Below are 21,664 nucleotides of genomic sequence, written 5' to 3' on the forward strand. Positions count from 1 at the left end.
GGCTATATTTACTCATTATTTGCAGGCATTTCCATGTATTAAAGCAACGGCTGCTGATATATTATCCTGTGTGCGATATCTTTTCTGTAAGTGGACTGTGTTTGATGTAAATTTGAGTTTATAGAAATGTAGTCGACGTTGATGCACAGTGATGACTCCTAAATGTGTGTTTTCCTCCATTTTGTTTTGCAAAGAGGATATGGAATGTGACATATGAACATGATCTTGTGTTTTTACCATCTATGTGAGGAGACACGCACACACATACACACATACACCCTTTCCCATTACATCTTTACACCTTCCTACTGTTTCACACACTTTACAAGAGAGCCTTTCAAATGTGAGGCATGAGTAGCCACTATCTGTGTGTGGGAGAGATTGTGTGTGAGTTACAGCTCTGAGTCTGTGTGTGTGTGTGTGTGTGTGTGTGTCAATAGTAGTGTAGTGGGAAATACAAAGTGTATGTGAGAGAGAGGAAGAAAGCTGAAGGACTGGACAGAGGAGGTTCAGTGTCTCTCCGTATTCTCTTTTCAACGTAGCTCAATGTTAGTGAGTTATTTATTTAGACCTCTGAATCACATTTTATTTTGTCATAATACAAATATGTAAAAGTGTAAATGTGTATTAAAGTGAGCCAATTTAACCAAGTGGTTTTATTAAGCAGGCTGAACAGTGGCATCAAAGGAAGCCCAAAAAAGCAGCATGTAAAGAAATGACTGCTGCGGAACAGTGTTGCAGTGGACAGTCAAATTTGAGGTTGGAATATTTACATATCTATATTCTACATATATTAATAATATTAGCCCATATATCATAACACTGATATTGTTATAGTAGTCTATTCATATACAGGCTTGTAACTGAGGAGCGTGTGGCCATGCACACTGAGTCTGCTTCCATTTTGGGTATAACAGATTGCAGAGGAGACGCAGATGCCACTAAAAATTTAGTATAATAATTTTTTGAATGATTATTAATCTAAACATGCTTTGGTCTGTCAGCGTTCAAAGAAAATTTTTAAATAAATTAGAGCCTGAAACCAGTCCCATGGAGCCAGGCAGCTGCCAGCTGTGACAGAGAGTGTTCATGTGGTGGCAACACTTTTTTAAATGATTAATATGGAGCTGCAAAAACTTAAATGAAAGTCAGAATATGGTCTGATAAAAAATCTCCAACTCAGCCAGATTTACTATGCTGCACCGCAAGCCCACGCTGACTCAATCTCGTATACACAACCTGAGACATGATGTGAGATTCGATCGTGGCATCCACTCATGTCCACATTGATAAATGTCGAGCTTTGCATGTAAATGACCATACCCCTGTTTCCATGGTACAATTGTTTCATAAATGACAGCCACTGAGTCTAACATTTTTGCTTCATATTTTTGGCTGGTCAGTCCTTCAGCGATTCTCTCCTAAGTCGGCCCATTCTTCACCGCGCCCGTCATCTGACGGTTAATGGCCTCTTCGTTTGTGAGGACAAGGAGGGCACGCAATTCCTTGTCTCCCCAGTTGCTCATCTTTACAGGGTCTGTCAGATTTGCGTTTCCCTCTTGCTAGTAGCTGCTCGCTAATTCCTGCTATCAGCTGTTTCCTGTTTATCCACCACCAGTGGGACATCAACAGCTCCTCCCACAAGTCATCAACAGCCCCTCCCGTGGCGGAAGGGCGCCTCGGTCTGTTTAAACCAAAAAGGTTCTGCCAATATTACTACCGTACGAGGCGGAAAATCGGGCACCTCAGATCAACTCGCCAATCTGGCTCTGTGTGTCTAAACGCTCGTAGCTTTCCGGCAAATCGGCCCAACATTTGCCAAAAGTCTGGCAGTGTAAAAGGGGCTACAGTCAAGTCCATTCTCTCTCCATAAACTCAAGTGGATTTTCACTCATATAAAAATATAAACCATCTTTGGCACTAAATTTGTACTCTGATTACTGAGCTGACTCAGTGGGCTGGTTGAAGGTGGGGAATGATATGCTTGGTTTTGTTTTGTACTGATTGTACTGTACTGACTGTGGAATGACTCAGTAGAAATCAGGAATCAGTAAAATGAATTGGAATAATGATAATAAAAATATATAAACCAACCAAGTTATTCACCCTTAATATCTTCGACAAAGACTTTCGGGGCTTAGAAACTTTAAAATTTATCATAGATGACAGATGAGTTTAAAACTAAGCCACAGTACTGTTACCTGTTAACTATCAAGACTGCAAGACTGAGCTCAGTCAACACAGTTTAGAGAGAAGGAAAAAAAGAAGAAAATGACAAAAAGAAAATCAAAATGGGTGAACAACAGCTGTGCAGCATGTGTGAGCTCTGAAATAGAAACACAGAGGGGCCCCGAATGGACAAAAATGCAAACTCTCTGTGTCAGTTTGTGCGTATGATTACAATTGTTGCCAAGACACATCTGTGAAACTCCCTCATTCTGATCTCTCCCTCATTTTGTGTGCGTGTGTGTGCGTGTATGTGTGTGTGTGTGTGTGTGTGTGTGTTGTTCCTGCAGAGCAGCCAGGAACATACTTTTCCTTTTAAAGAAACAGTCAGAGTTTGAGAGGAAGTGCAGGGTAGAATACTTCCATGGCATACAGATATAAAGGTAAGGCCAATATGAGGGTATAAGGGTTACAGTGGTGTTATCAGCCGAGTCTGGCGTGCAGACAAGCGAGCAGGGGTGGGGGGGTGGAGGGGATAAGAGAAGATAATGGCAGGACATCAAAGGGGCAGACTGCAGGATGACGTAGAGTGTGATGATAGCTGGACTCCAAATATTCATACCGCTGCTAATAAAACAATACAACCGGAATCCTGAGGTCGCACTGAATCATTTTGCTTACATAACCTTACTCTAGGTATGTAGGTTACATTTATTATAGCCTCTGTGTCACCACTGAAACCTAGGAAAACAAACAATTTGTTGTGTCCTGGTTCCCTGTATCATGCTTAGTCTGCTGCTGGGTGAAATATTAAGAGTCCTGCTACACTTTTAAAGTGCGTGGAGAGGAACACAACCCTAGGAAAGTCCACCTTAACTCAGCTTTTTTTTTAGTGTACCTTTTAAATGAGCTCTGAAAGTCGTGAGTCTTCAACCTCAAGCCATCTGTAACACTGTATCTGTGCTATCTTAAAGTTCACCACTCTAAAACCAGAGCAACAGGGCAAACCTAAAACAAGGGCCATATTTTTCCTCAACCCCGCAGCAGCAAGCGTCCTCTTCTGACAGGGTTAAAGGATGATGAATGAAGGTCATATACCCTGAAACCAGTAAAGTGGAACACCCGGTTACTGATCATTCATCAGGTTGGATTCAGTGAGGCTTTTTTTTTTGCCATTACGTTTTGATCAAACCAACAATAACTGATCACAGTAAGGGCTGAAAAAAAGAGAAAAGATGAGGAAATTCAGTATGTAAAAATAAAGAAGAAACACACAGCAGAAAAACATTTTTTTTTTATGACAGTCATATATTCTCCTGGCAGCACTTAAAGAGCAATTTTATGAGCGCTTGAGTCGACTCGTCTCTTGGATGGGAAGGAAAGACAGGTATTTCTGTGGATTTTTTTATTTATTCATCTATTTTATTGGTTTTGGACTCATGTCTCCATCTCTTCTGCTAAATTCATCAATAATAATTACCAATAAATGCATTTTTTTTAAGTAAAGATCATTAAAATACGGATGATAATTGCTGTAGATGGTTTTCAATGATGAATTTCTAATTGAAGCTAATTGTATATATAAAGGAGGGGGGCAAAATGATTTGAATAAACTCATGTTTCTGGATTTTTTTGAAACTAAAGTTTTACTCGAAGTTGTCAGAAAGCATTTAAAAATACTCAGCTCTTTTTCCCCAGCTCTCTTTGTCTCCTTCATCTCACAGGCAACAAAAATCTTAATCCCATGGGGCTTTTTATGCTGCATAGAATATCAAATTTAAGCATTTATGAGGCAATTCCATAAAAATAGGTTTCTAAAACTTAACAAGCTCCCTCCATAATGTGACTATCATGACACTACTGATGTATAATTTTAATATTCTCTTGGTTTTTAAGGGATGTTTTTCACCTATCATCAAATTTAAAGGCAGTTTATAAAGTGTAGGGGCAGTTTTGCCCCCGAGCCCGCGCTCATTTTCTGGCAATTGCTTCAGTCTGCAGTTCAGAACATTTTGTTTCATTTGTTTCATTTTCCGACTGTGGCTTCCCGTCTATCCCTCCCCCCTCATTCTTCTGCCTCTCTTCAACCTGGCCCTGTTTCCGTGTGAGAAGGAAGAGCGCTGCCGCTCTGGAAAAGTGGGAAAGGAAATGGAGGAGGGGGAGAAGAGAGTTTTGAGAAATAGTAGAACTTCAGAGAAATTGTAAAAGAGTCTCAGCGGAAGGTGACACACATGCTGGAGTAAATAGTTGAAGAATAGAGAAAGTAAAAGAGTAAAAGGAACGTTAGGCGTCAACATGCACAGCTGTGTCCATTCTACTCTGGTCTATAACATTATTGCTCAATGCTGAAGATTTTGAGATAAGAAGGATGCAAGGTTGGGGTTTTGAAATCTCTCCCAATAGACACAAGGTCAATGATTTCCTGTTACTGGGAGAATGTCTTTCCTGGCACCGCACAGACAAAGACAGTGTCCAGCCGCATCTACTACCCTCTTCTGTCGCTGGACAGAGGCAATGTGAGAGAGAAAGCAATTTTCCATTCAGCCGCAATCAATGCTTCTTCCTGGTACTTTAGTTCCTCGTAGCTCTTCATAAAGTCAGTTCTGCTTACTCTGTCAACACGGCCTCGAGCAAAGTTTAATGTGTGACTTTTTATTGGACTGCAATCCGTATCGTTGTTATTACACTATATGTGAAACTCTCAGTGTCAGTGGCCTCTTTCTCTACATTTTTTTCCTCTCTCTGTCCCCGGTGGATACGATTTTCTCTGCCTCTCTCTTTCTCAGCACTGAAACCTGGCCGTGTCCTTCCAGCTTTGGCAAAAGAACACCGTGATTAAATAGTCCCAAAAATAAACCCCCAAAAACATCTGCTGAGTTCTTGTAGCTTTACGTGGTGCTCACTGGACACAGGATGAAACCTGGACGAACGCCACGCAGCCGGCCTGCTTTATTTGTGGTGCAATTTGCCACGGGGGCCAGCGCAGCAGGAAAACACCTCCCCACTTAGTGAGTCATAATGTAGCAACGGACGCAGATATCTTCTAACACACTGTGGTGACCTTGAACTAAACCTGCGGCACACACATGTCAGTCAAATACACACACAGGGGTGGGTCACCAGCTTGCTGATAAAGCGTTAACTATACCAACATCCTGAGGTTTTAAAGGAGAGCTCAGTATTTGAAACATACTCAGGCTCGATGATGGCTTTTATTACTATGTTTTATGAACGTATGCAGCAGAGATGGAAACAGCTCGATTAACTCTGTAGTATCCTCATGATTGAGAAGCAACTCCTTTTAAAAATCAGGAACAGACCTCAAAGCACAAGCAAATTTGGAAGACATATCCTCCTGAGACCTGAACCTCTGTTTGGTATGCATTTCCAATTTCTCCTAGCTCTTTGGGATCAGTAGGATCTACTAGGTAACGTGGAAATCCAGATGCCCCACCCCTAGCAAATTCGAATTTGCATTGCACTGGAATCTGGCCCCAACGAGCAGAGCCCACTGAATCGCCTATCGGACCAATCAGATCAGTCTATCTGACAGAGGCGGGCTCTGGGCGGGCGTAACATGATGACGACAGCGCTGCGCTGTGAGAGTCGAAAAGTAAACAGCCAAAATGGCAGCTGCCGAAGGACGCGTCCATTCAGTTTAGCTTTGGAAGAAACGCTAAGCCAACTACACTTATCTTTGTCCTTGAGAGAGGAACAGAAGACTGCCCTAGAAGCCTTCGCTTCCAGGAAGGACGTTTTTGCCGTTTTAGGGCCAGACTCAAAATCTTTCTAGATTAGTAAAAAAGATAGTAAAAATCTAAACATTGTCAATAATAATAAAGTCCCAGTGTCCTCAAATGAGATGAAAAAGTCCCAATTTCCTCAAACAAGACTAGGGATGGGTATCATTAAGATATCGATACTACTACTTTTATTGATACTCCTTATCAATTCAGTACTCTTATCAGTTCTTTCGGTTCCTTCTGCCCTCTGTCCACTGTCCTGCTTCCTCTCTGCTGATGTGATTCATTGTGTGCAGGCAACATTAGTGCTGGTAGAGAGAGGAGGAGCTGTTTGTCTCAGCCAGCAGCTAAGGTTAAAAGTATCTGCCCAATTTTAAGTGTCAAACTAAGTTAGTCTACATACAGACGTCACATCAGAGCTATGGTCTTTGATAATTTCGCCCTGGGGCTAATTTAGTACCTGGTTTCGGAACCCGTCCATAAACAAGACTACATCCCAATGTCCTCAAAGGATGACATGACAATAAAGTCGCAATATCTTCAAACACATACTTTCCAATTAACAGCATCTTAACTTGTTACTGTTGCTAAAATGTGTTCAAATTTGTTGGCGTATCTAACTGCAAACTTTATTAATCATAAATAAACAAGTTTCAACAATTAAATGTGATCACGTTTTCTACCTTGTCCACTTTTGTGTCGAGATCAGCTGCAGACTGATTTGGCAGAGACGGCTGCCCTCTTGTTTTTACATGGATTAGTGTATTGTGGCCTTACTACCACTACAAGGCACAAAAAAGTGTCCACGAATGAGGACAACAGGTCTAAAGCCCCTTTTACACTGCCAGATGTTCGGCGAATGTTGGGCCGTTTTGCTGGCAAGCGGCGAGTGTTTAGACACACAGAGCCGGATTGGCGAGTTGATCCGAGGTGCCCAATTTTCCACCTCGTAGTGTAGACATATTGGCGGAACCCTTTTAGTTTAAACAGACTGAGGTGGACTTCGCAACGGGAGGGGCTGTTGAAGACTTGTGGGAGGAGCTGTTGATGACGCCGCATGTGCGAGCCACTGGCGGTGGATAAACAGGAAACAGCTGATAGGAGGAATTAGCGAGCAGCTAGTAGCAAGAGGGAAATGCAAACCTGACAGACACTGTAGAGATGAGCAACTGGGGAGACAAGGAATCGCGCGCCCTCCTTGCCCTCGGAAATGAAGAGGCCATCAACCGTCAGATGACGGGGACGATGAAGGACGGGCCAACTTACAAGAGAATCGCCGAACGACCGACCAGCCGCGCTGAGCTACACGTTTTGTTACTTGCTCAGGCCCCCCATTGCCCCGAAAAAGGCGCGTTCTATATAAACAAAAGTAGGCAGGTGGCATTTTGCTGCACTCCCTGATTTTGTTTTTATACTGCCAATGCTGAAAAAAGACTGATTGGGCTTTCCTGCAAATTTGCACAATTGCTATCTAAAAAGGGCTGAAGTTAAGCAGAATGAAGTACCTAAAATGTGATGTCCTCATATGAGGACACAGGGTCTCAGGAGGACATACACGTATGCACCTTCTTTGTAAGGAGCATTTCTCCCTAAACAAATGTTTTACTACAATTTAATCACAGAGCTCACAGTAACAGCACACAATATAGTACATGTTGTGCAGACACAGAAAAACACCATTTTTACTGCTTCAATTACGACTTGCAGTGTGACAGTTGTTGCAAAACTAGTTGCATCTTGCAACATGAGACAGTTAATGTTCTCTTGCACAAGAAGTTGAATCTCATCTCCTTTTTTTTGTCTTTCTAACTTTCTGTTTTGCTCTCTCTCTCTGACTTGACAGATAAAGTAAGCAACTAAAGCCAGGACTTATTGCCACATGTCTGCTGCATCCACAAGACCGGACCTGTAAAGCCGAACTAAGACTGATTTTCGTTTACTTCCTGCAGCAGCTTTATGACTGACCACAAGGTGAAATGTCTGGATGTATTTGTCTTCAGATCAGAAGATCAAATCATTTGTTTTGTGCCAGAGTCCTTTGCAGTGAGTGTGAAGGATTGTGGCATAAAGCTGATGTGAGATTTTTTTTTTTCTCAATGTGCCTGTTTGTTCCTGAGGGAGGAAAAACTTCACACTGAGAAATTTGTTTGGGATGTGGATGAGAAATGTATAACTTGGTGGAGAAAACACCCTTTCGGAATAGAAACACACACACACTCTCACACACACACACACACACACACACACACACACACACAAATGCACACACCAGTCCAGATTTCACTCTGCTACAAGACTCCACCACTTCTGACTCCCCTGAGGCGAAAAAACAACTCGCTGGAAAACACAAGCATTAATTGTGACATTATCCTCTAAATTGCCGTTACAGCTGTCACGGTGAAAACTCAGCGCATCATTTGAATTATTGCTATTTCTATGTGAACATCTGTCTTTTGACAGCGTTTGGCCCACAGCAGAAATTCCTCCAAAACCACACCACACTTCTGTAATGATAGAGGAAGCAGGATGGATATTTCCTCATTACTGATGAGCTTTGCAAACAAAATACACACTGCATGCATAAACATTTAATACTCTGATACAGTCACAATGCATTTGTACATTCTGTACAATGTAGTTGTTCAAGCAAAGGAATTACAACACTGTCGAATGCTTTCTTCAAATTGAATTTCATTAAAAAATATAACATTTCACACCCAAATTGGCTTTTGGTCAGAGGTTTATCTGTACACGTTCAGCCCCGACTTTGTGGACAGTGTGTGGGTGTATGTGTGTGTTTGTCTTGCACTCTGGTCACTGTTGTTTTATGATTACTTTTGAGTGTTTAGCTGCATCACGCCTGTTCCCGCCTGTAGACGAAACCCCGCAGGAACAAGTCTAACCAGTCCAGTGTCACGCTGGTGTTTGTCACAGGCTACAACTTTGTGCCGTGAACATCTTTAACCCCCTCGGTTCACTCTGACATCCTCAGAGCGGATGTTCTCAGTGTGGAAAAATCTAAACCAAAACTAAAAGTGACCTCTGACAGAAGGTGAGCTGGAGTTCATGCTTTTGCTTTTGTCATTTTTAAAAATCCATCTGTGATGTGTTATTCATATGGAGGTCGTAACAGCCCTGGCTGACTACCTGACTGGGTTCTCTCAGTGAAACGAGGTAAAACTACCAGAACCGTCTGGAAGCTGGGAGAAAACAAACACAACCTGAGACAAAAATAAGAATCACATGCTGCTTTTCTTATCACACTCAGTGTTACTCTATTAATCATGCCACTGCTGGTTTCATGTTCCTTATATTGCAACTGATTTTCAAAATAACATCACAATTATATAATTAATAGGAGTCAACCCTGAGGAAACACAATAAGAGAAGAACAAAACAGAAACTCGTAAAACGTGCAAAGTAGGAGAGAAGATACCAGGAAATTGGTTTCGCCTAATGTTTGATTTGAGGAAATAAGGGTCAGTATGAAGCTCGAGAAAGGAAAATACCAGGCGAGCATTGTCAAATGACTGTATCGCGTTTTCTTTGTAGCCTCTAATTGCTGACACATACACAAAAAAAAAATTCTGAGTAGTCATCATCTATTTTGACCCACCAGATTACTGGTAATGGCGCTCGTGATTTACTCTGCGTATTGACTTATGTAAACACTGAGAATTGTTACAACATGTGGGGGTTTCACAGAGTCTCCGCCAGCCTGCTATAGCTCACTGCCACAGAGAGACGAGTGTGTGGCTTTAATAGTATATAGGTTTTGTCTTAAATCAGTTTGTAGTGAAGCTGCAGCACCTCCACAGGTTGTTTACTCTGTGACTTCAGCGACAAATCCTGTCTTTACAGGATGCTCCTTTGATTGAGGACTAATTCTGTTCAGTCAAATGACCCTCATAGTAACATATGTGTTTGCACATTGACTGCATTGTGGTGCAGTGTGTGCTCAGTGCATGATTTCCAAAGTCCAGTCCCCTTTCAAATGCTGCTCCACAGAAATGCCCTTATCTGTAACATGACATACAGTACAGGCCAAAAGTTTGGACACACCTTCTCATTCAATGCGTTTTCTTTATTTTCATGACTATTTACATTGTAGATTCTCACTGAAGGCATCAAAACTATCAATGAACACATGTGGAGTTATGTACTTAACAAAAAAAGGTGAAATAACTGAAAACATGTTTTATATTCTAGTTTCTTCAAAATAGCCACCCTTTGCTCTGATTACTGCTTTGCACACTCTTGGCATTCTCTCCATGAGCTTCAAGAGGTAGTCACCTGAAATGGTTTTCCAACAGTTTTGAAGGAGTTCCCAGAGGTGTTTAGCACTTGTTGGCCCCTTTGCCTTCACTCTGCGGTCCAGCTCACCCCAAACCATCTCGATTGGGTTCAGGTCCGGTGACTGTGGAGGCCAGGTCATCTGCCGCAGCACTCCATCACTCTCCTTCTTGGTCAAATAGCCCTTACACAGCCTGGAGGTGTGTTTGGGGTCATTGTCCTGTTGAAAAATAAATGATCGTCCAACTAAACGCAAACTGGATGGGATGGCATGTCGCTGCAGGATGCTGTGGTAGCCATGCTGGTTCAGTGTGCCTTCAATTTTGAATAAATCCCCAACAGTGTCACCAGCAAAACACCCCCACACCATCACACCTCCTCCTCCATGCTTCACAGTGGGAACCAGGCATGTGGAATCCATCCGTTCACCTTTTCTGCGTCTCACAAAGACACGGCGGTTGGAACCAAAGATCTCAAATTTGGACTCATCAGACCAAAGCACAGATTTCCACTGGTCTAATGTCCATTCCTTGTGTTTCTTGGCCCAAACAAATCTCTTCTGCTTGTTGCCTCTCCTTAGCAGTGGTTTCCTAGCAGCTATTTGACCATGAAGGCCTGATTAGCGCAGTCTCCTCTTAACAGTTGTTCTAGAGATGGGTCTGCTGCTAGAACTCTGTGTGGCATTCATCTGGTCTCTGATCTGAGCTGCTGTTAACTTGCGATTTCTGAGGCTGGTGACTCGGATGAACTTATCCTCAGAAGCAGAGGTGACTCTTGGTCTTCCTTTCCTGGGTCGGTCCTCATGTGTGCCAGTTTCGTTGTAGCGCTTGATGGTTTTTGCGACTCCACTTGGGGACACATTTAAAGTTTTTGCAATTTTCCGGACTGACTGACCTTCATTTCTTAAAGTAATGATGGCCACTCGTTTTTCTTTAGTTGGCTGATTGGTTCTTGCCATAATATGAATTTTAACAGTTGTCCAATAGGGCTGTCAGCTGTGTATTAACCTGACTTCTGCACAACACAACTGATGGTCCCAACCCCATTGATAAAGCAAGAAATTCCACTAATTAACCCTGATAAGGCACACCTGTGAAGTGGAAACCATTTCAGGTGACTACCTCTTGAAGCTCATGGAGAGAATGCCAAGAGTGTGCAAAGCAGTAATCAGAGCAAAGGGTGGCTATTTTGAAGAAACTAGAATATAAAACATGTTTTCAGTTATTTCACCTTTTTTTGTTAAGTACATAACTCCACATGTGTTCATTCATAGTTTTGATGCCTTCAGTGAGAATCTACAATGTAAATAGTCATGAAAATAAAGAAAACGCATTGAATGAGAAGGTGTGTCCAAACTTTTGGCCTGTACTGTATATACGATAAAGATGGAGACACTGCGTACCTGTCTCTCCAAATATGCTGAATGTATTTGGAAAAGCAGGTACTTTCCCGTGGCCATAATGTCAACACACGGCCTCCCCACCAACTTAAACCACTGACTCACTTTCTCTCCTCCCTCCTCGTGCTCCCATCCCTTCTTTTCCCTCCATCTGTACTCCCGATGAATCACCTGATAAATTCAGAGGCATGAGCAGCTCGGTCTCGTTGCATTTCTGTGGCAGTCGTGTTAGCTCCACAAACCTGCTCCTCAGCTGTTGCTAAGTAACTATTGAACCCGCGCCCGCTCATGTGTGCAATGTTTGGCATGTCACCATAGCAATGCTGCGGAGGGCAGGGTTAAATATTTGCAAAGTATCACCTATTAGAGGCGCAGGCTGGTCAAACCATATCTGTCAGGGGGCTTTGGGTAGGAGGGAGAAAGGAAATGAAAAAAAAAAAAAAAGTAAGGCTATAGAAACTAAAAAGAAAAGACTGGAGAGATTGAGGGCATGATGCTGTCATATATTCTGAAGCCAGCAAATAAAAAATAAAATAAATAATAAATAAAAGGTGGAAAAAATGATTTCAGATCATTATATCTTTATTACACTCTTCACCGCCATCATCACTGTGATCGGCATCAATTTTGTTTCAGCTAACACAAACCTCAGCAGCCGTCTGGGAATCTGCTTTGAATGCTGATCTCACCTGGCTGTCACCATGAGCCATATGATCATGACTGGGCACTTTAAAGCCATGGTGAGTCACACTTCGAAAAAGTCCCCTTCTGTTTCCCTCCTACTGGCACAGAATAGCACTGGCTGTCTCTTTAGAAAGGAATCCTTGAGGGATAAAAATATATCAGTGCAGTTAATACAGTTCCTCCTCAGCGGTATTATAAAAGTCGTATAATTATAATGGCAACTATTCAGCTATGGGAGGAGTTGTTTCGAATAGCAGCACCACAACACAGTTCAACCTGCCTTTTATTTATCCATTATATTGCATAATATGATGAATTCTAAATGCATATATTATGAAAACACAGCAGCCGGATTAGTGCTAACGTTTGTGATATCATCAGAACCAGTAGTGGAATGTAGCACACTTAGTTAGGTACTATACAATTTTGAGGAACTTGTACTTTGCTTGAGTATTTTCATTTCATGTAACTACAGACTCTGCTACAATAGAGGGAAATATTGTACTTTCTATTCCACTACATTTATTTGCCAGCTAGAGTTACAGGTGACTTTACTGGTTAGGATTTTATATACGAAACATCTCATCAGGCTACACACCAAATCACTGTGATGTCACACTACTATTTGCATTTTACACAACTGGCAATTGTTTTGTATCGCAGAGATGTGTGAAATCGGTAAACCTGCCTATTTCAATTGTCATTTTCAGCCGTAACTATAATGTTTAAAGATGTCTAGTTAAACACAGTGGTTCGACCTATCAGACCTTCCTGCTTTTCTTATTTAACATACTGTGCTGCTTTGCTAGCATCTTTGAAACCAAATTTACTGGCGCAGAAGCCCTGGAAAAAGTAGAGCGGGTTGTCCACTAATTGGAAGATCACCACTTCGATCCCCTGCTCCTCCGGTCTGGGATTCAGTATCTTGCTCAAGGATACTTTAACTCCCAATGGCTGTTCCATCAGCATGTGGTAGCAGGTGGCACCATTTATGGTAGCCTCAGCCACCAGTGTGTGAATGGGTGAATGTGACTGGTAGTGTAAAAAGTGCTTTGAGTGGTCGGATGACTAGAAAGGCGCTATATAAGTGCAGGTCCATTTATCATTTACTGCTGTAGATGGGGGCGGCAGCAAAACCAAAAAATATTAGCCACCGGAAAAACCCATCTAAAAAAAATCAATATCAGTTTAAGTGTACGCTTTACTGACAATATTTTCACCGTTTTATCTTATACACTATAACTGATAGAGGCTGCAGTACGAAGTAAAATTACTGCCTTTGTCAATGGAGTCTGGTGGCCTTGAGATAAAAGCTTAAGCTCCTAGTTGGAAATGGCTGCCCGAAATCAGGGTAAAGCAGTGAAAATATTCTACAAATTGTGTTACGCAAAAACTGATTTTTTTTAGGTGGCTAAAAACTAACCAGTTGAGGCATGGTTTGCTCAGCACCATTTCATTTTATGTTTGTGACACGGGGGTAATCTACCCAGAAGCTATTGTAAACGGGAACTGCCCATTGGTTCGACATCCCATTGTTCCGACCATATTAAACTCATTGTTCCGAAGTCCGAAATCATCATGATGCCCTGTGGTTAAGGTCTGGTTAGGTTTAGGCACAAAAACCACTTGGTTAGGGTTAGGAAAAGATCATGGTGTGGGTTAAAATGAAAAAGAAAGTGACAAACACATAAACCGTGAGCCTGCTCCGCCTCAAGCCGGTCGCGGCGCACCATACGCCCACTGCAAGCCGTTCAGCACCGCGGACAGTCGGACTAATGGGATGTCGAACCAATGGGCTGTCGAACCAATGACATGGACCCTTGTAAACAAACATCGTTATTTGGTCTAGTAAACATCTACAACCGTTGTAAAACATCTGTAACAATAAGGGGCCAGTCATCTGCATAACAAAATCTTTTACTATCGCTACTTTAAGTTCAAGTTGCTGATTATATTTCTACACTTCTACTTGATTGAGATTTGGACTGCAGTCTACTTGTAAAATTTACACTATTGTTAAACTACATTTACTCAAAAAGAGATTGTAATTTCAATTTGCTTTAAGCACTGGTGAGGCAATTTTATACTTAACACTTACCGGGCAAAGGAGAAGAAGTACTGCCTTTCTATATGTTTCAACCACTGATTTAGTCTCCTGATAGAGTTACATGTAAAAGCAGATTCTACACAGTAGATAAGGGTCAGCAGGCCTATGCTAGTTAATGATCCATCTGTGTACACAGCTTAGTAATGTTACACACTCACCATGACACCATGCAAGCACAATAAAGGGACAATGGGTATATTCTATGTACCTGTTCTGTCTGAGGCTTCTCCTATTCTTTGTTGTTTATGGTTTTACAGTTACTGTTAAGATAAGAGTAGAAAATTCCTTTATGCTAGTTTACAGCAGAACAAGGACTTTCATCGTTTCTTAGATAATAAAAGTGTTCTTCCTGTAAGGTGTCATACTGCAGACAATGAAGGAAGCATCCATGTCATATTTTCAGAGGGTGTCATAGCAAAACAAGTGTGTCAGTTTTATGTAATGGAACCACAAGATTGTCATATTAAGGTTCATGTGATGAAATTAAGCATAGTGTGTGCTTGCTCTTAAGGGTTCGATACTGTCCCTAAAATATTTACATGACAAAATACTTAAAATTCATATTGAAAAAATATATGTTTAAGATTTTTAACACCTGAGCTTGTTAACCATTACGCAGGTTCCAACTCGTGCGTTTTTTTACTTTTTTTTTAATTTGTTTGGTTTTTATGGATTAGTCACAGTTTTCCAACCTGCCCCCATTTCTCATATTACACATTTTCCCACAATCCACTCATACTTTACACTCTGTTCTGCAACATGTCTGACGCAGCGCTGCGCGATCAAGTCCTAACATGTTAGGGGCTGCATGTACGCTGGCATGTCACTTAAGAAAAACCCCAGTGGAAAACCTGGCATTGAGCACTTGCTCACTTAGTCACCAAGGGAAGAAAAAAAAAAAACAACAACCTAGAGGCCATCGTCAGCAGGAATGCTCCTTTAAGCTTGTGTTTGTGCGAGCATGTGAGTGTGTGAGTGCCCCTCCCTGCTGGAGTGACTTTCCATGCAGCTGAGGCAAGAGACAGAACAGAAACAAGCAGAGCGAGGTAACCACAACACACAAACACACACACCAATACAGAAACACACACTACAAACACGCGCGTCCCCAATTTACTGGCATTCTTGTGAGGAAAAAAAACATCTGAAAAAGTACAGGAACAATTAGAAAGATGGGAAGAATTTTTCCACACCCTTCACACAGCCTCATAATATACTTTCCAAAGTATGTAATGCTGTTGGATTTATAGTTAGGCAGGTTATTTATATGAAGCTGCGGTTATTAATAGCTGAACATGAGAGGCCTGCTTGGCCTCAGTCGGCTTGTCAGTCTGTCCATCTGTCTGCGTTAAAGGGCTGTGAATTGTGATGATGGTGGGTGTAATTCTTTCCGGAAGCTTCTTGGTTTCTATTAAGGAAATCGCCACAATCAAGCATCCCTACGGTGCCATTTAAAGACCAAATGCTACATTATATCACAGTAACTTTAAAAACCATTAAACTGAGAATCTGATGCATATACTGACATGTGGGGGAAGTAAAACACAGTGAGAACAGAGCAGGAACAACATAGACGAGATCTAGTGGTAAACTGTAGTGAAACTACAGTTGTGTCACACCTCACGGTTTCTTAAATTGGGAAGTTACTGAGTGTGTCGGCAATATTTAATTAGGTGCTTCACTTAAATTTAATGTTCTCATTTTTCACGTGTGTACTTCCATTTTGTCCAGAGGAGTCATTTGATATACATATCATATCTTTCAGAATATGTTACTCCTAATATTTATTTATTATTATGATTATTATTATTATTATTTCAAAGTGAAGGACTACTTATTGTGGTATTGTTGCTAGACTTGGGTGGTATTACGGTATTAAAATATACCAGGGTATTTAGAAAACCTGACAATTTGATTTTCAATACCATCGAAAAAAAATGCAGATGTTTATCCTTCTATCAAAATCATATCAAAGCAGGTGGTGGCACAGCACACAAATACTGTCACATACCATACACCCCGGTATCTGAATACTTTTAAAACTTCTGTCAGCTAAACATTTGCAATGAAGTCCCTCTGGTGTCATGGTTTCACCAATATAGCAATCTTGAATCGTCTTGAGTTGTTGACCTTAACGTCGCAATGTAGACATATAACATTTTGTTTAACTTGAAATCATTATCTAATATGACTCATGAGCTCTTTTGTGTGCACAATCCTTGTGTATTTTGTGTTTTGCCCTCAGGCTGAGTCTGGTGGATTTTCTGGTGGCACCCTTTTGTTTACCGCCACCACACAAAACCCCTTAGCAATTAATATTGCAGTGACTTTTCTACACTTGCACAACATTCTATTAGGACGTTTGCACCGTCATTGCCAGGAATATATGTGACTCATTATGAGGTGACACATGCAGCAGCAGCACAGAAAATGTGTACTCTCCCAATTAGCTGATATCAGCACATCAGTCGCATAGAAAGAAACGGAAGCTGATAGATACGCTGACAGACATCAGATCGTGTCAATATTTATTGGAGTTTCACCAGGTCAGAAGTCTTGTGTCTTTTAATTTCTCTGCTTTACTCTCGCCCACATATCTGGCTGCGAGAAATCAAGACAATAATATCAGTCTTGTGATTTCATTAATAGATTATCAATACACACAGCAATGCAGATTCGATCACAGTCAGCGACACAAGCTATTCTAAGTCAATCTCTAAACTACAAGACAAGAGCATGTGACACATTTCTAGACTTGAAAGTCAGGTGACACAGCGTGAATACAGCCCTTGTAGTGTGTGAGTCAAGGAAATAACCTGAAGCAAGTGTGTGTACAGTTGTAGTACCCTACAAAATAACACAGGATCACATAACACACGCTCACACACACACACACACTGTTACTGTAATACGTTCTTGTGGGGGGGAAACAGCTGCCACGCTCCTCTGAATTCCTATGAGAAGGAAAACAAAAAAGACTGCTGCAGCGCTCACTATAGAAACCAGAAAAAAAGCCACTAACAGTAATCTTCTGGTAAAAACATCCTCAGTTTTGTTTGTGAAGTTTATTTGACAAGATGAAGAAGAATTTCCACTGTGGGCCATGAAGTTAAGAGTGCGACGAGGGCGTGAATCTTCCATAAAAACAGCTCAAAAAATGTGCTTGGTTTGCTTAGATAAAAATCTAAATATTAAAATGATACTATAGAGTGCTTAAAAGAACAGTGTTGAGCATAGCACAAAATAAAAATGTCATTTCTGATGTACAAATCGCAAATACGAGTCCAGTGTTCAGTTTATTTTTGCCCGCTTCTATCTTGTTTACAGCCCAAAAGTTTCTGCCTTTTGCTAATCAATACTGCTACTGGCTGTGCTGTTGACTCTTTCAGTGCTTTGGTGGAATACTGGAGTCCTGTTGTAATCACAACAGAAACCGAAGGAAATGAGGGGAAATATAGCCGCACTTATTCTGGGAAATAATAAGGTTCAGTGATATATTCTCTCCTCTCTGTGGGTGAAAACGCTCAGAAACTTTATACGATTAGGGACAAGATGATTTATTACACTTCCTGAAAATCCACCATTAGTCACAGTGATGTATGTGCTGTAAATGTATGCCTGTGTGTATGTGCTTGTTTTGCATGCCGACGTGGGATGAAAATATGAAAATGATCAGTGTACAGGTCTGAACACACTTGTTTACCACTTCACATCTGGCATCTTCAGAGCCTGAAGACTTTCAGAGCTGGGATGATTTATCAGTCTGCAGGAACCTCTGAATGAACATGTACAGAATAGGAATAAACACAACAAGTGTGAGCTACAGGCCAACATGGAGGGCATGTTTGAGAGCTATGTCAATAAGCCACTTTGCTTTCACATGCCTACGAAACTGAAGCATTTCACACAGCTAGCTAAAAATACACAGTTTTTTTCTCTCTCTCTCTCTCTCTTTTTTTGTTGTTGTTTTACTCCCCTCCCTTCTCTGAGCTCACCATGAAACTTGAGGCGGAGGGAGGGTCATCCGGGAACATACCAAGTGGAAACCCCACCCAAAGCCTGAGGGAGGAGTCTCTAGGCAGATATAAGCCCAGCAAACAGAGCACAGATCTAACTTGACTTAAAGCTGGACACAGGTAACCAACAGTCAACCCTGGATCAGAGCTGAATCTTCTTCTTTTTTGGCCAAAGGGATACAGCATGTCCGAAATGCTTGACGACATCTTCGCAAAGGTGAGTCAAAGTTTTGGAATTTTGTTTTGGAAAAAAAAAAAAGGCTTCATGAAGTTGGAGTGGGTCAGCTCTGTAACTCCTCTCCACAAAGTGTTTGCTTATTTGTTTAATCCTGCTGGTTTTATTCCTCTGTGAATCAGTGATTTGACGGTGAATTCCTTCTGAAACGAGTTTAGTCACAGAGGATTTCTCCAGTTTAAAGAGATAATGAGATAAGGGAGACAGTCAGCGCTGGGTTGTTTGTTTCTTCACTTCCAATCTGCCACTGCGCGGAATATTCATGAGAAACAGAAAAGAGTCAAAAACTGCAACTATTTGCATTTAATTTGTATTTTGTGACTGCATGTAAATGGAAGATAAAGGTTTAGTACTGAACAGTTGGGGTGTTTTTGTTTGTTTATAATTGCCTTCTTAATGACTTTGTTTTGGCGTTTGTGTCTCATTTCTGTCTTTAAGAAATAAAAGATTGTAAATATGACACTGCTCCAGAATAACTTGTACTTTGCTGATTAAAAGACTAACTTGAAACAGATTTGTTGTAGAAAGTAGGTCTAAAGAGGAAATGGATGATGAATATATAACATACATCAAAGTCTGTATAGTAACTTTGTCAACTCTCTGTAACAGAACTTCATGAACCTGGCCCTGGATGAAGCTTTGCTCACGAAACAGTCTCAACTGAAAGGCCCAGGGCAGAGTCGGCTGAACCGGTCAACCTCCTTCTTCTCCCCCCCCTCCCCTCCTGCCTCCTCGAGCCACAGCTTGAGCACTGAGCATGTTAACATTAACGACAATGGCAGCCCTTTCTGGTCATCCAATATCTGGAGCCAGGCCCCTGTCTCCAAACCAAAACAGCCTCCCTTCAGGCCCGACCGCTCCATGAGCCTGACCGAGTCCAGCATCAGCCTGCTCTCCTCCTTCGGACAGCTGAAGAACCTGGATGCTTTCCCCCCTGCTACTACTGTGGCTCCACCGCCTGGCTTTCCTCCCTCATCCACCCTCCCAGCCCAGGTTCCACCAGTGGTGGCTCCTAATCGTTACAAGACGGAGCTGTGCCGTGGCTTCCAAGAGACTGGCAGCTGCAAATATGGCAGTAAGTGCCAGTTTGCCCATGGAGAGGCAGAGCTGCGTGGACTGTTCCGCCACCCTAAATACAAGACTGAGCCCTGCAGAACCTTCTACAACTTTGGCTACTGCCCCTACGGCTCACGCTGCCACTTCATCCATGAGGACAAAGTCAGCGGAGCTCCGTTACCACCTGCCAAATTCCAGAATCAGCAGCAACCAACCCCCGGTGGTCAGAATCCACGCCACCAGCTGCGCCAAAGTGTCAGCTTTGCTGGGTTCCTAGGCTCCTCACGCAGCTCACCCCCTCCTCCATCATTCTCTTCCTCCTTCAACGATCCCAACCTGGGGTTTAGCCGTGCTCCGTCCGTTTCCCCACCTCCCGCTGATCTCCTCTCCCCAGTGTTTGGGGACTCCCTACAGCGGGAGTCAGCAGCATTCCAGTTTGGCAACCTTCAGACCCGCGCCAGCACCGGAGACATCCACAACATTCCTCTCATCCTGGAGCCAAAAGCCTCACGCTGTGTGTGTGGCCATGGAAATAACTTTAACAGCAACAACAGCAGAGTCTTTGCCAGCATGGAGGACGGGCACCACCAAGACGACAGCATGCTGTTTCCTGGTCCTGGAGGCCATGGAGGATTCACGAAGCCTGCTGTGCTCCAGCGTTTTTCTTCCGAGGACTCCCTGGAGGACAGCTACAGCAGCAGCAGCGGAGGTTCCAGTGGAACCGAGTCTCCAACATTCGACTCGACCACCAAGAGGCTCACTGTGTTTGAACGCCTGTCTCTGTCCGACTAAACGGATTCAAAGGGAAGGAGCAGAAGAGAACTGACACTTTGTTAACTGCGTTTGTTTATCTGGACTTTCTTCAGAACCAGAACTGATCAGGACAAGTCAACTTTTGACACAATAACACTTAATGTTCTTAATTTATGTTTGTAAAGTGGAACTCATCTTGGAAAATCTACACATACTGAGATGATTTTAGTACCCAAATGTTATCAGACTCTATTTTTATACTTAAAAACATTGTGTAGCCTATTAGACTTTGTATGTGGTCTTCCATAAAAATTAACCCTGCAGGTCTTGATAGTACCAGTAAATAGTCTGGTTTGTACTTAACATAAATCTATAGTGATCAAAATGGCTTATCTTTAGTGATAATCATGAATTCCTGCGCCTTAAAGATTATCCCTGCCTTATAGGCTATTTACTCTCGGTGCCACAAACAGTATGTTTGATTCAGTAGCCTTAATCAGTGAGACCTGACATGTGTCATTGATGCCATTTTATCTGTGATATGCACTTTACAGCTAATCCAAATGGGAGAAACTCTCAAGTCTCCCAGTAGCATTCAACCAAAGCTTCATACTTCACTCTGCTCTGTGTGTGTGTAAGTGTGTATGTGTGTGCCTGTACTTGTGCGTGTGGGTGTACATGTGTAACCGTTATTTTCCTGAGACCTGGGGTGCAAGCATGTGTAAGTTGCAGAATGCTGAAAGATCAAAGTGTGATAATGTAAAAATGTATGTCAGTTCAGATGTGAGTATCTGTACGCCGACGCATATTTAATTATGTAAAACCGTCTGTTATCTCTGCTCGTGTGAAAACTGCACCCCATCTTTTTATTGTCCCGTTTGTTTGACAGCCTGGTTCAGGGACTTTAACACCACAGTATTCCTTTTGGTTATTGGTTGCCTTGTGTCGTTTAACTTAAACTAATATATTTATTATGATATTTATTTGTGTTTAAAGAAAAAAAATGTATTTTGTACTTTATTTATGGAGAAATATTTTAACGTCTGTGAAATACCAATGTGAGAAAAAGCAGTACAAAAGAGAATCTTATATTTTTAATTGCCTGAAAAGGGACAAAATAAATTGCTGAATAAAGAAATGAATGTATGCTGTTGTCTTTGACTTCTTTGTGTTATTCTTAGAAAGATACAGGCCACTTACATAACTTACTGA

General features: G+C 41.8%; 1 protein-coding gene and 1 long non-coding RNA gene across 2 annotated transcripts in view; one reads left to right on the forward strand and one right to left on the reverse strand.

Moving 5' to 3' along the window:
- The window catches only part of LOC144462748 (uncharacterized), a 143,641-nt gene that overhangs the window by 96,824 nt on the left and 25,153 nt on the right, over positions 1–21,664 (reverse strand). The window lies entirely within an intron of this gene.
- LOC117259943 (uncharacterized) lies at positions 18,474–21,598 on the forward strand. The gene is made up of 2 exons (XM_033631758.2): positions 18,474–18,625; positions 19,253–21,598. Exons 1-2 carry the CDS (start codon positions 18,593–18,595, stop codon positions 20,489–20,491), a joined length of 1,272 nt encoding a protein of 423 aa, XP_033487649.2. The 5' UTR covers positions 18,474–18,592; the 3' UTR covers positions 20,492–21,598.

This window comes from Epinephelus lanceolatus, chromosome 4 (assembly GCF_041903045.1).
Source record: "Epinephelus lanceolatus isolate andai-2023 chromosome 4, ASM4190304v1, whole genome shotgun sequence".
Taxonomy (NCBI): Eukaryota; Metazoa; Chordata; class Actinopteri; order Perciformes; family Serranidae; genus Epinephelus; species Epinephelus lanceolatus.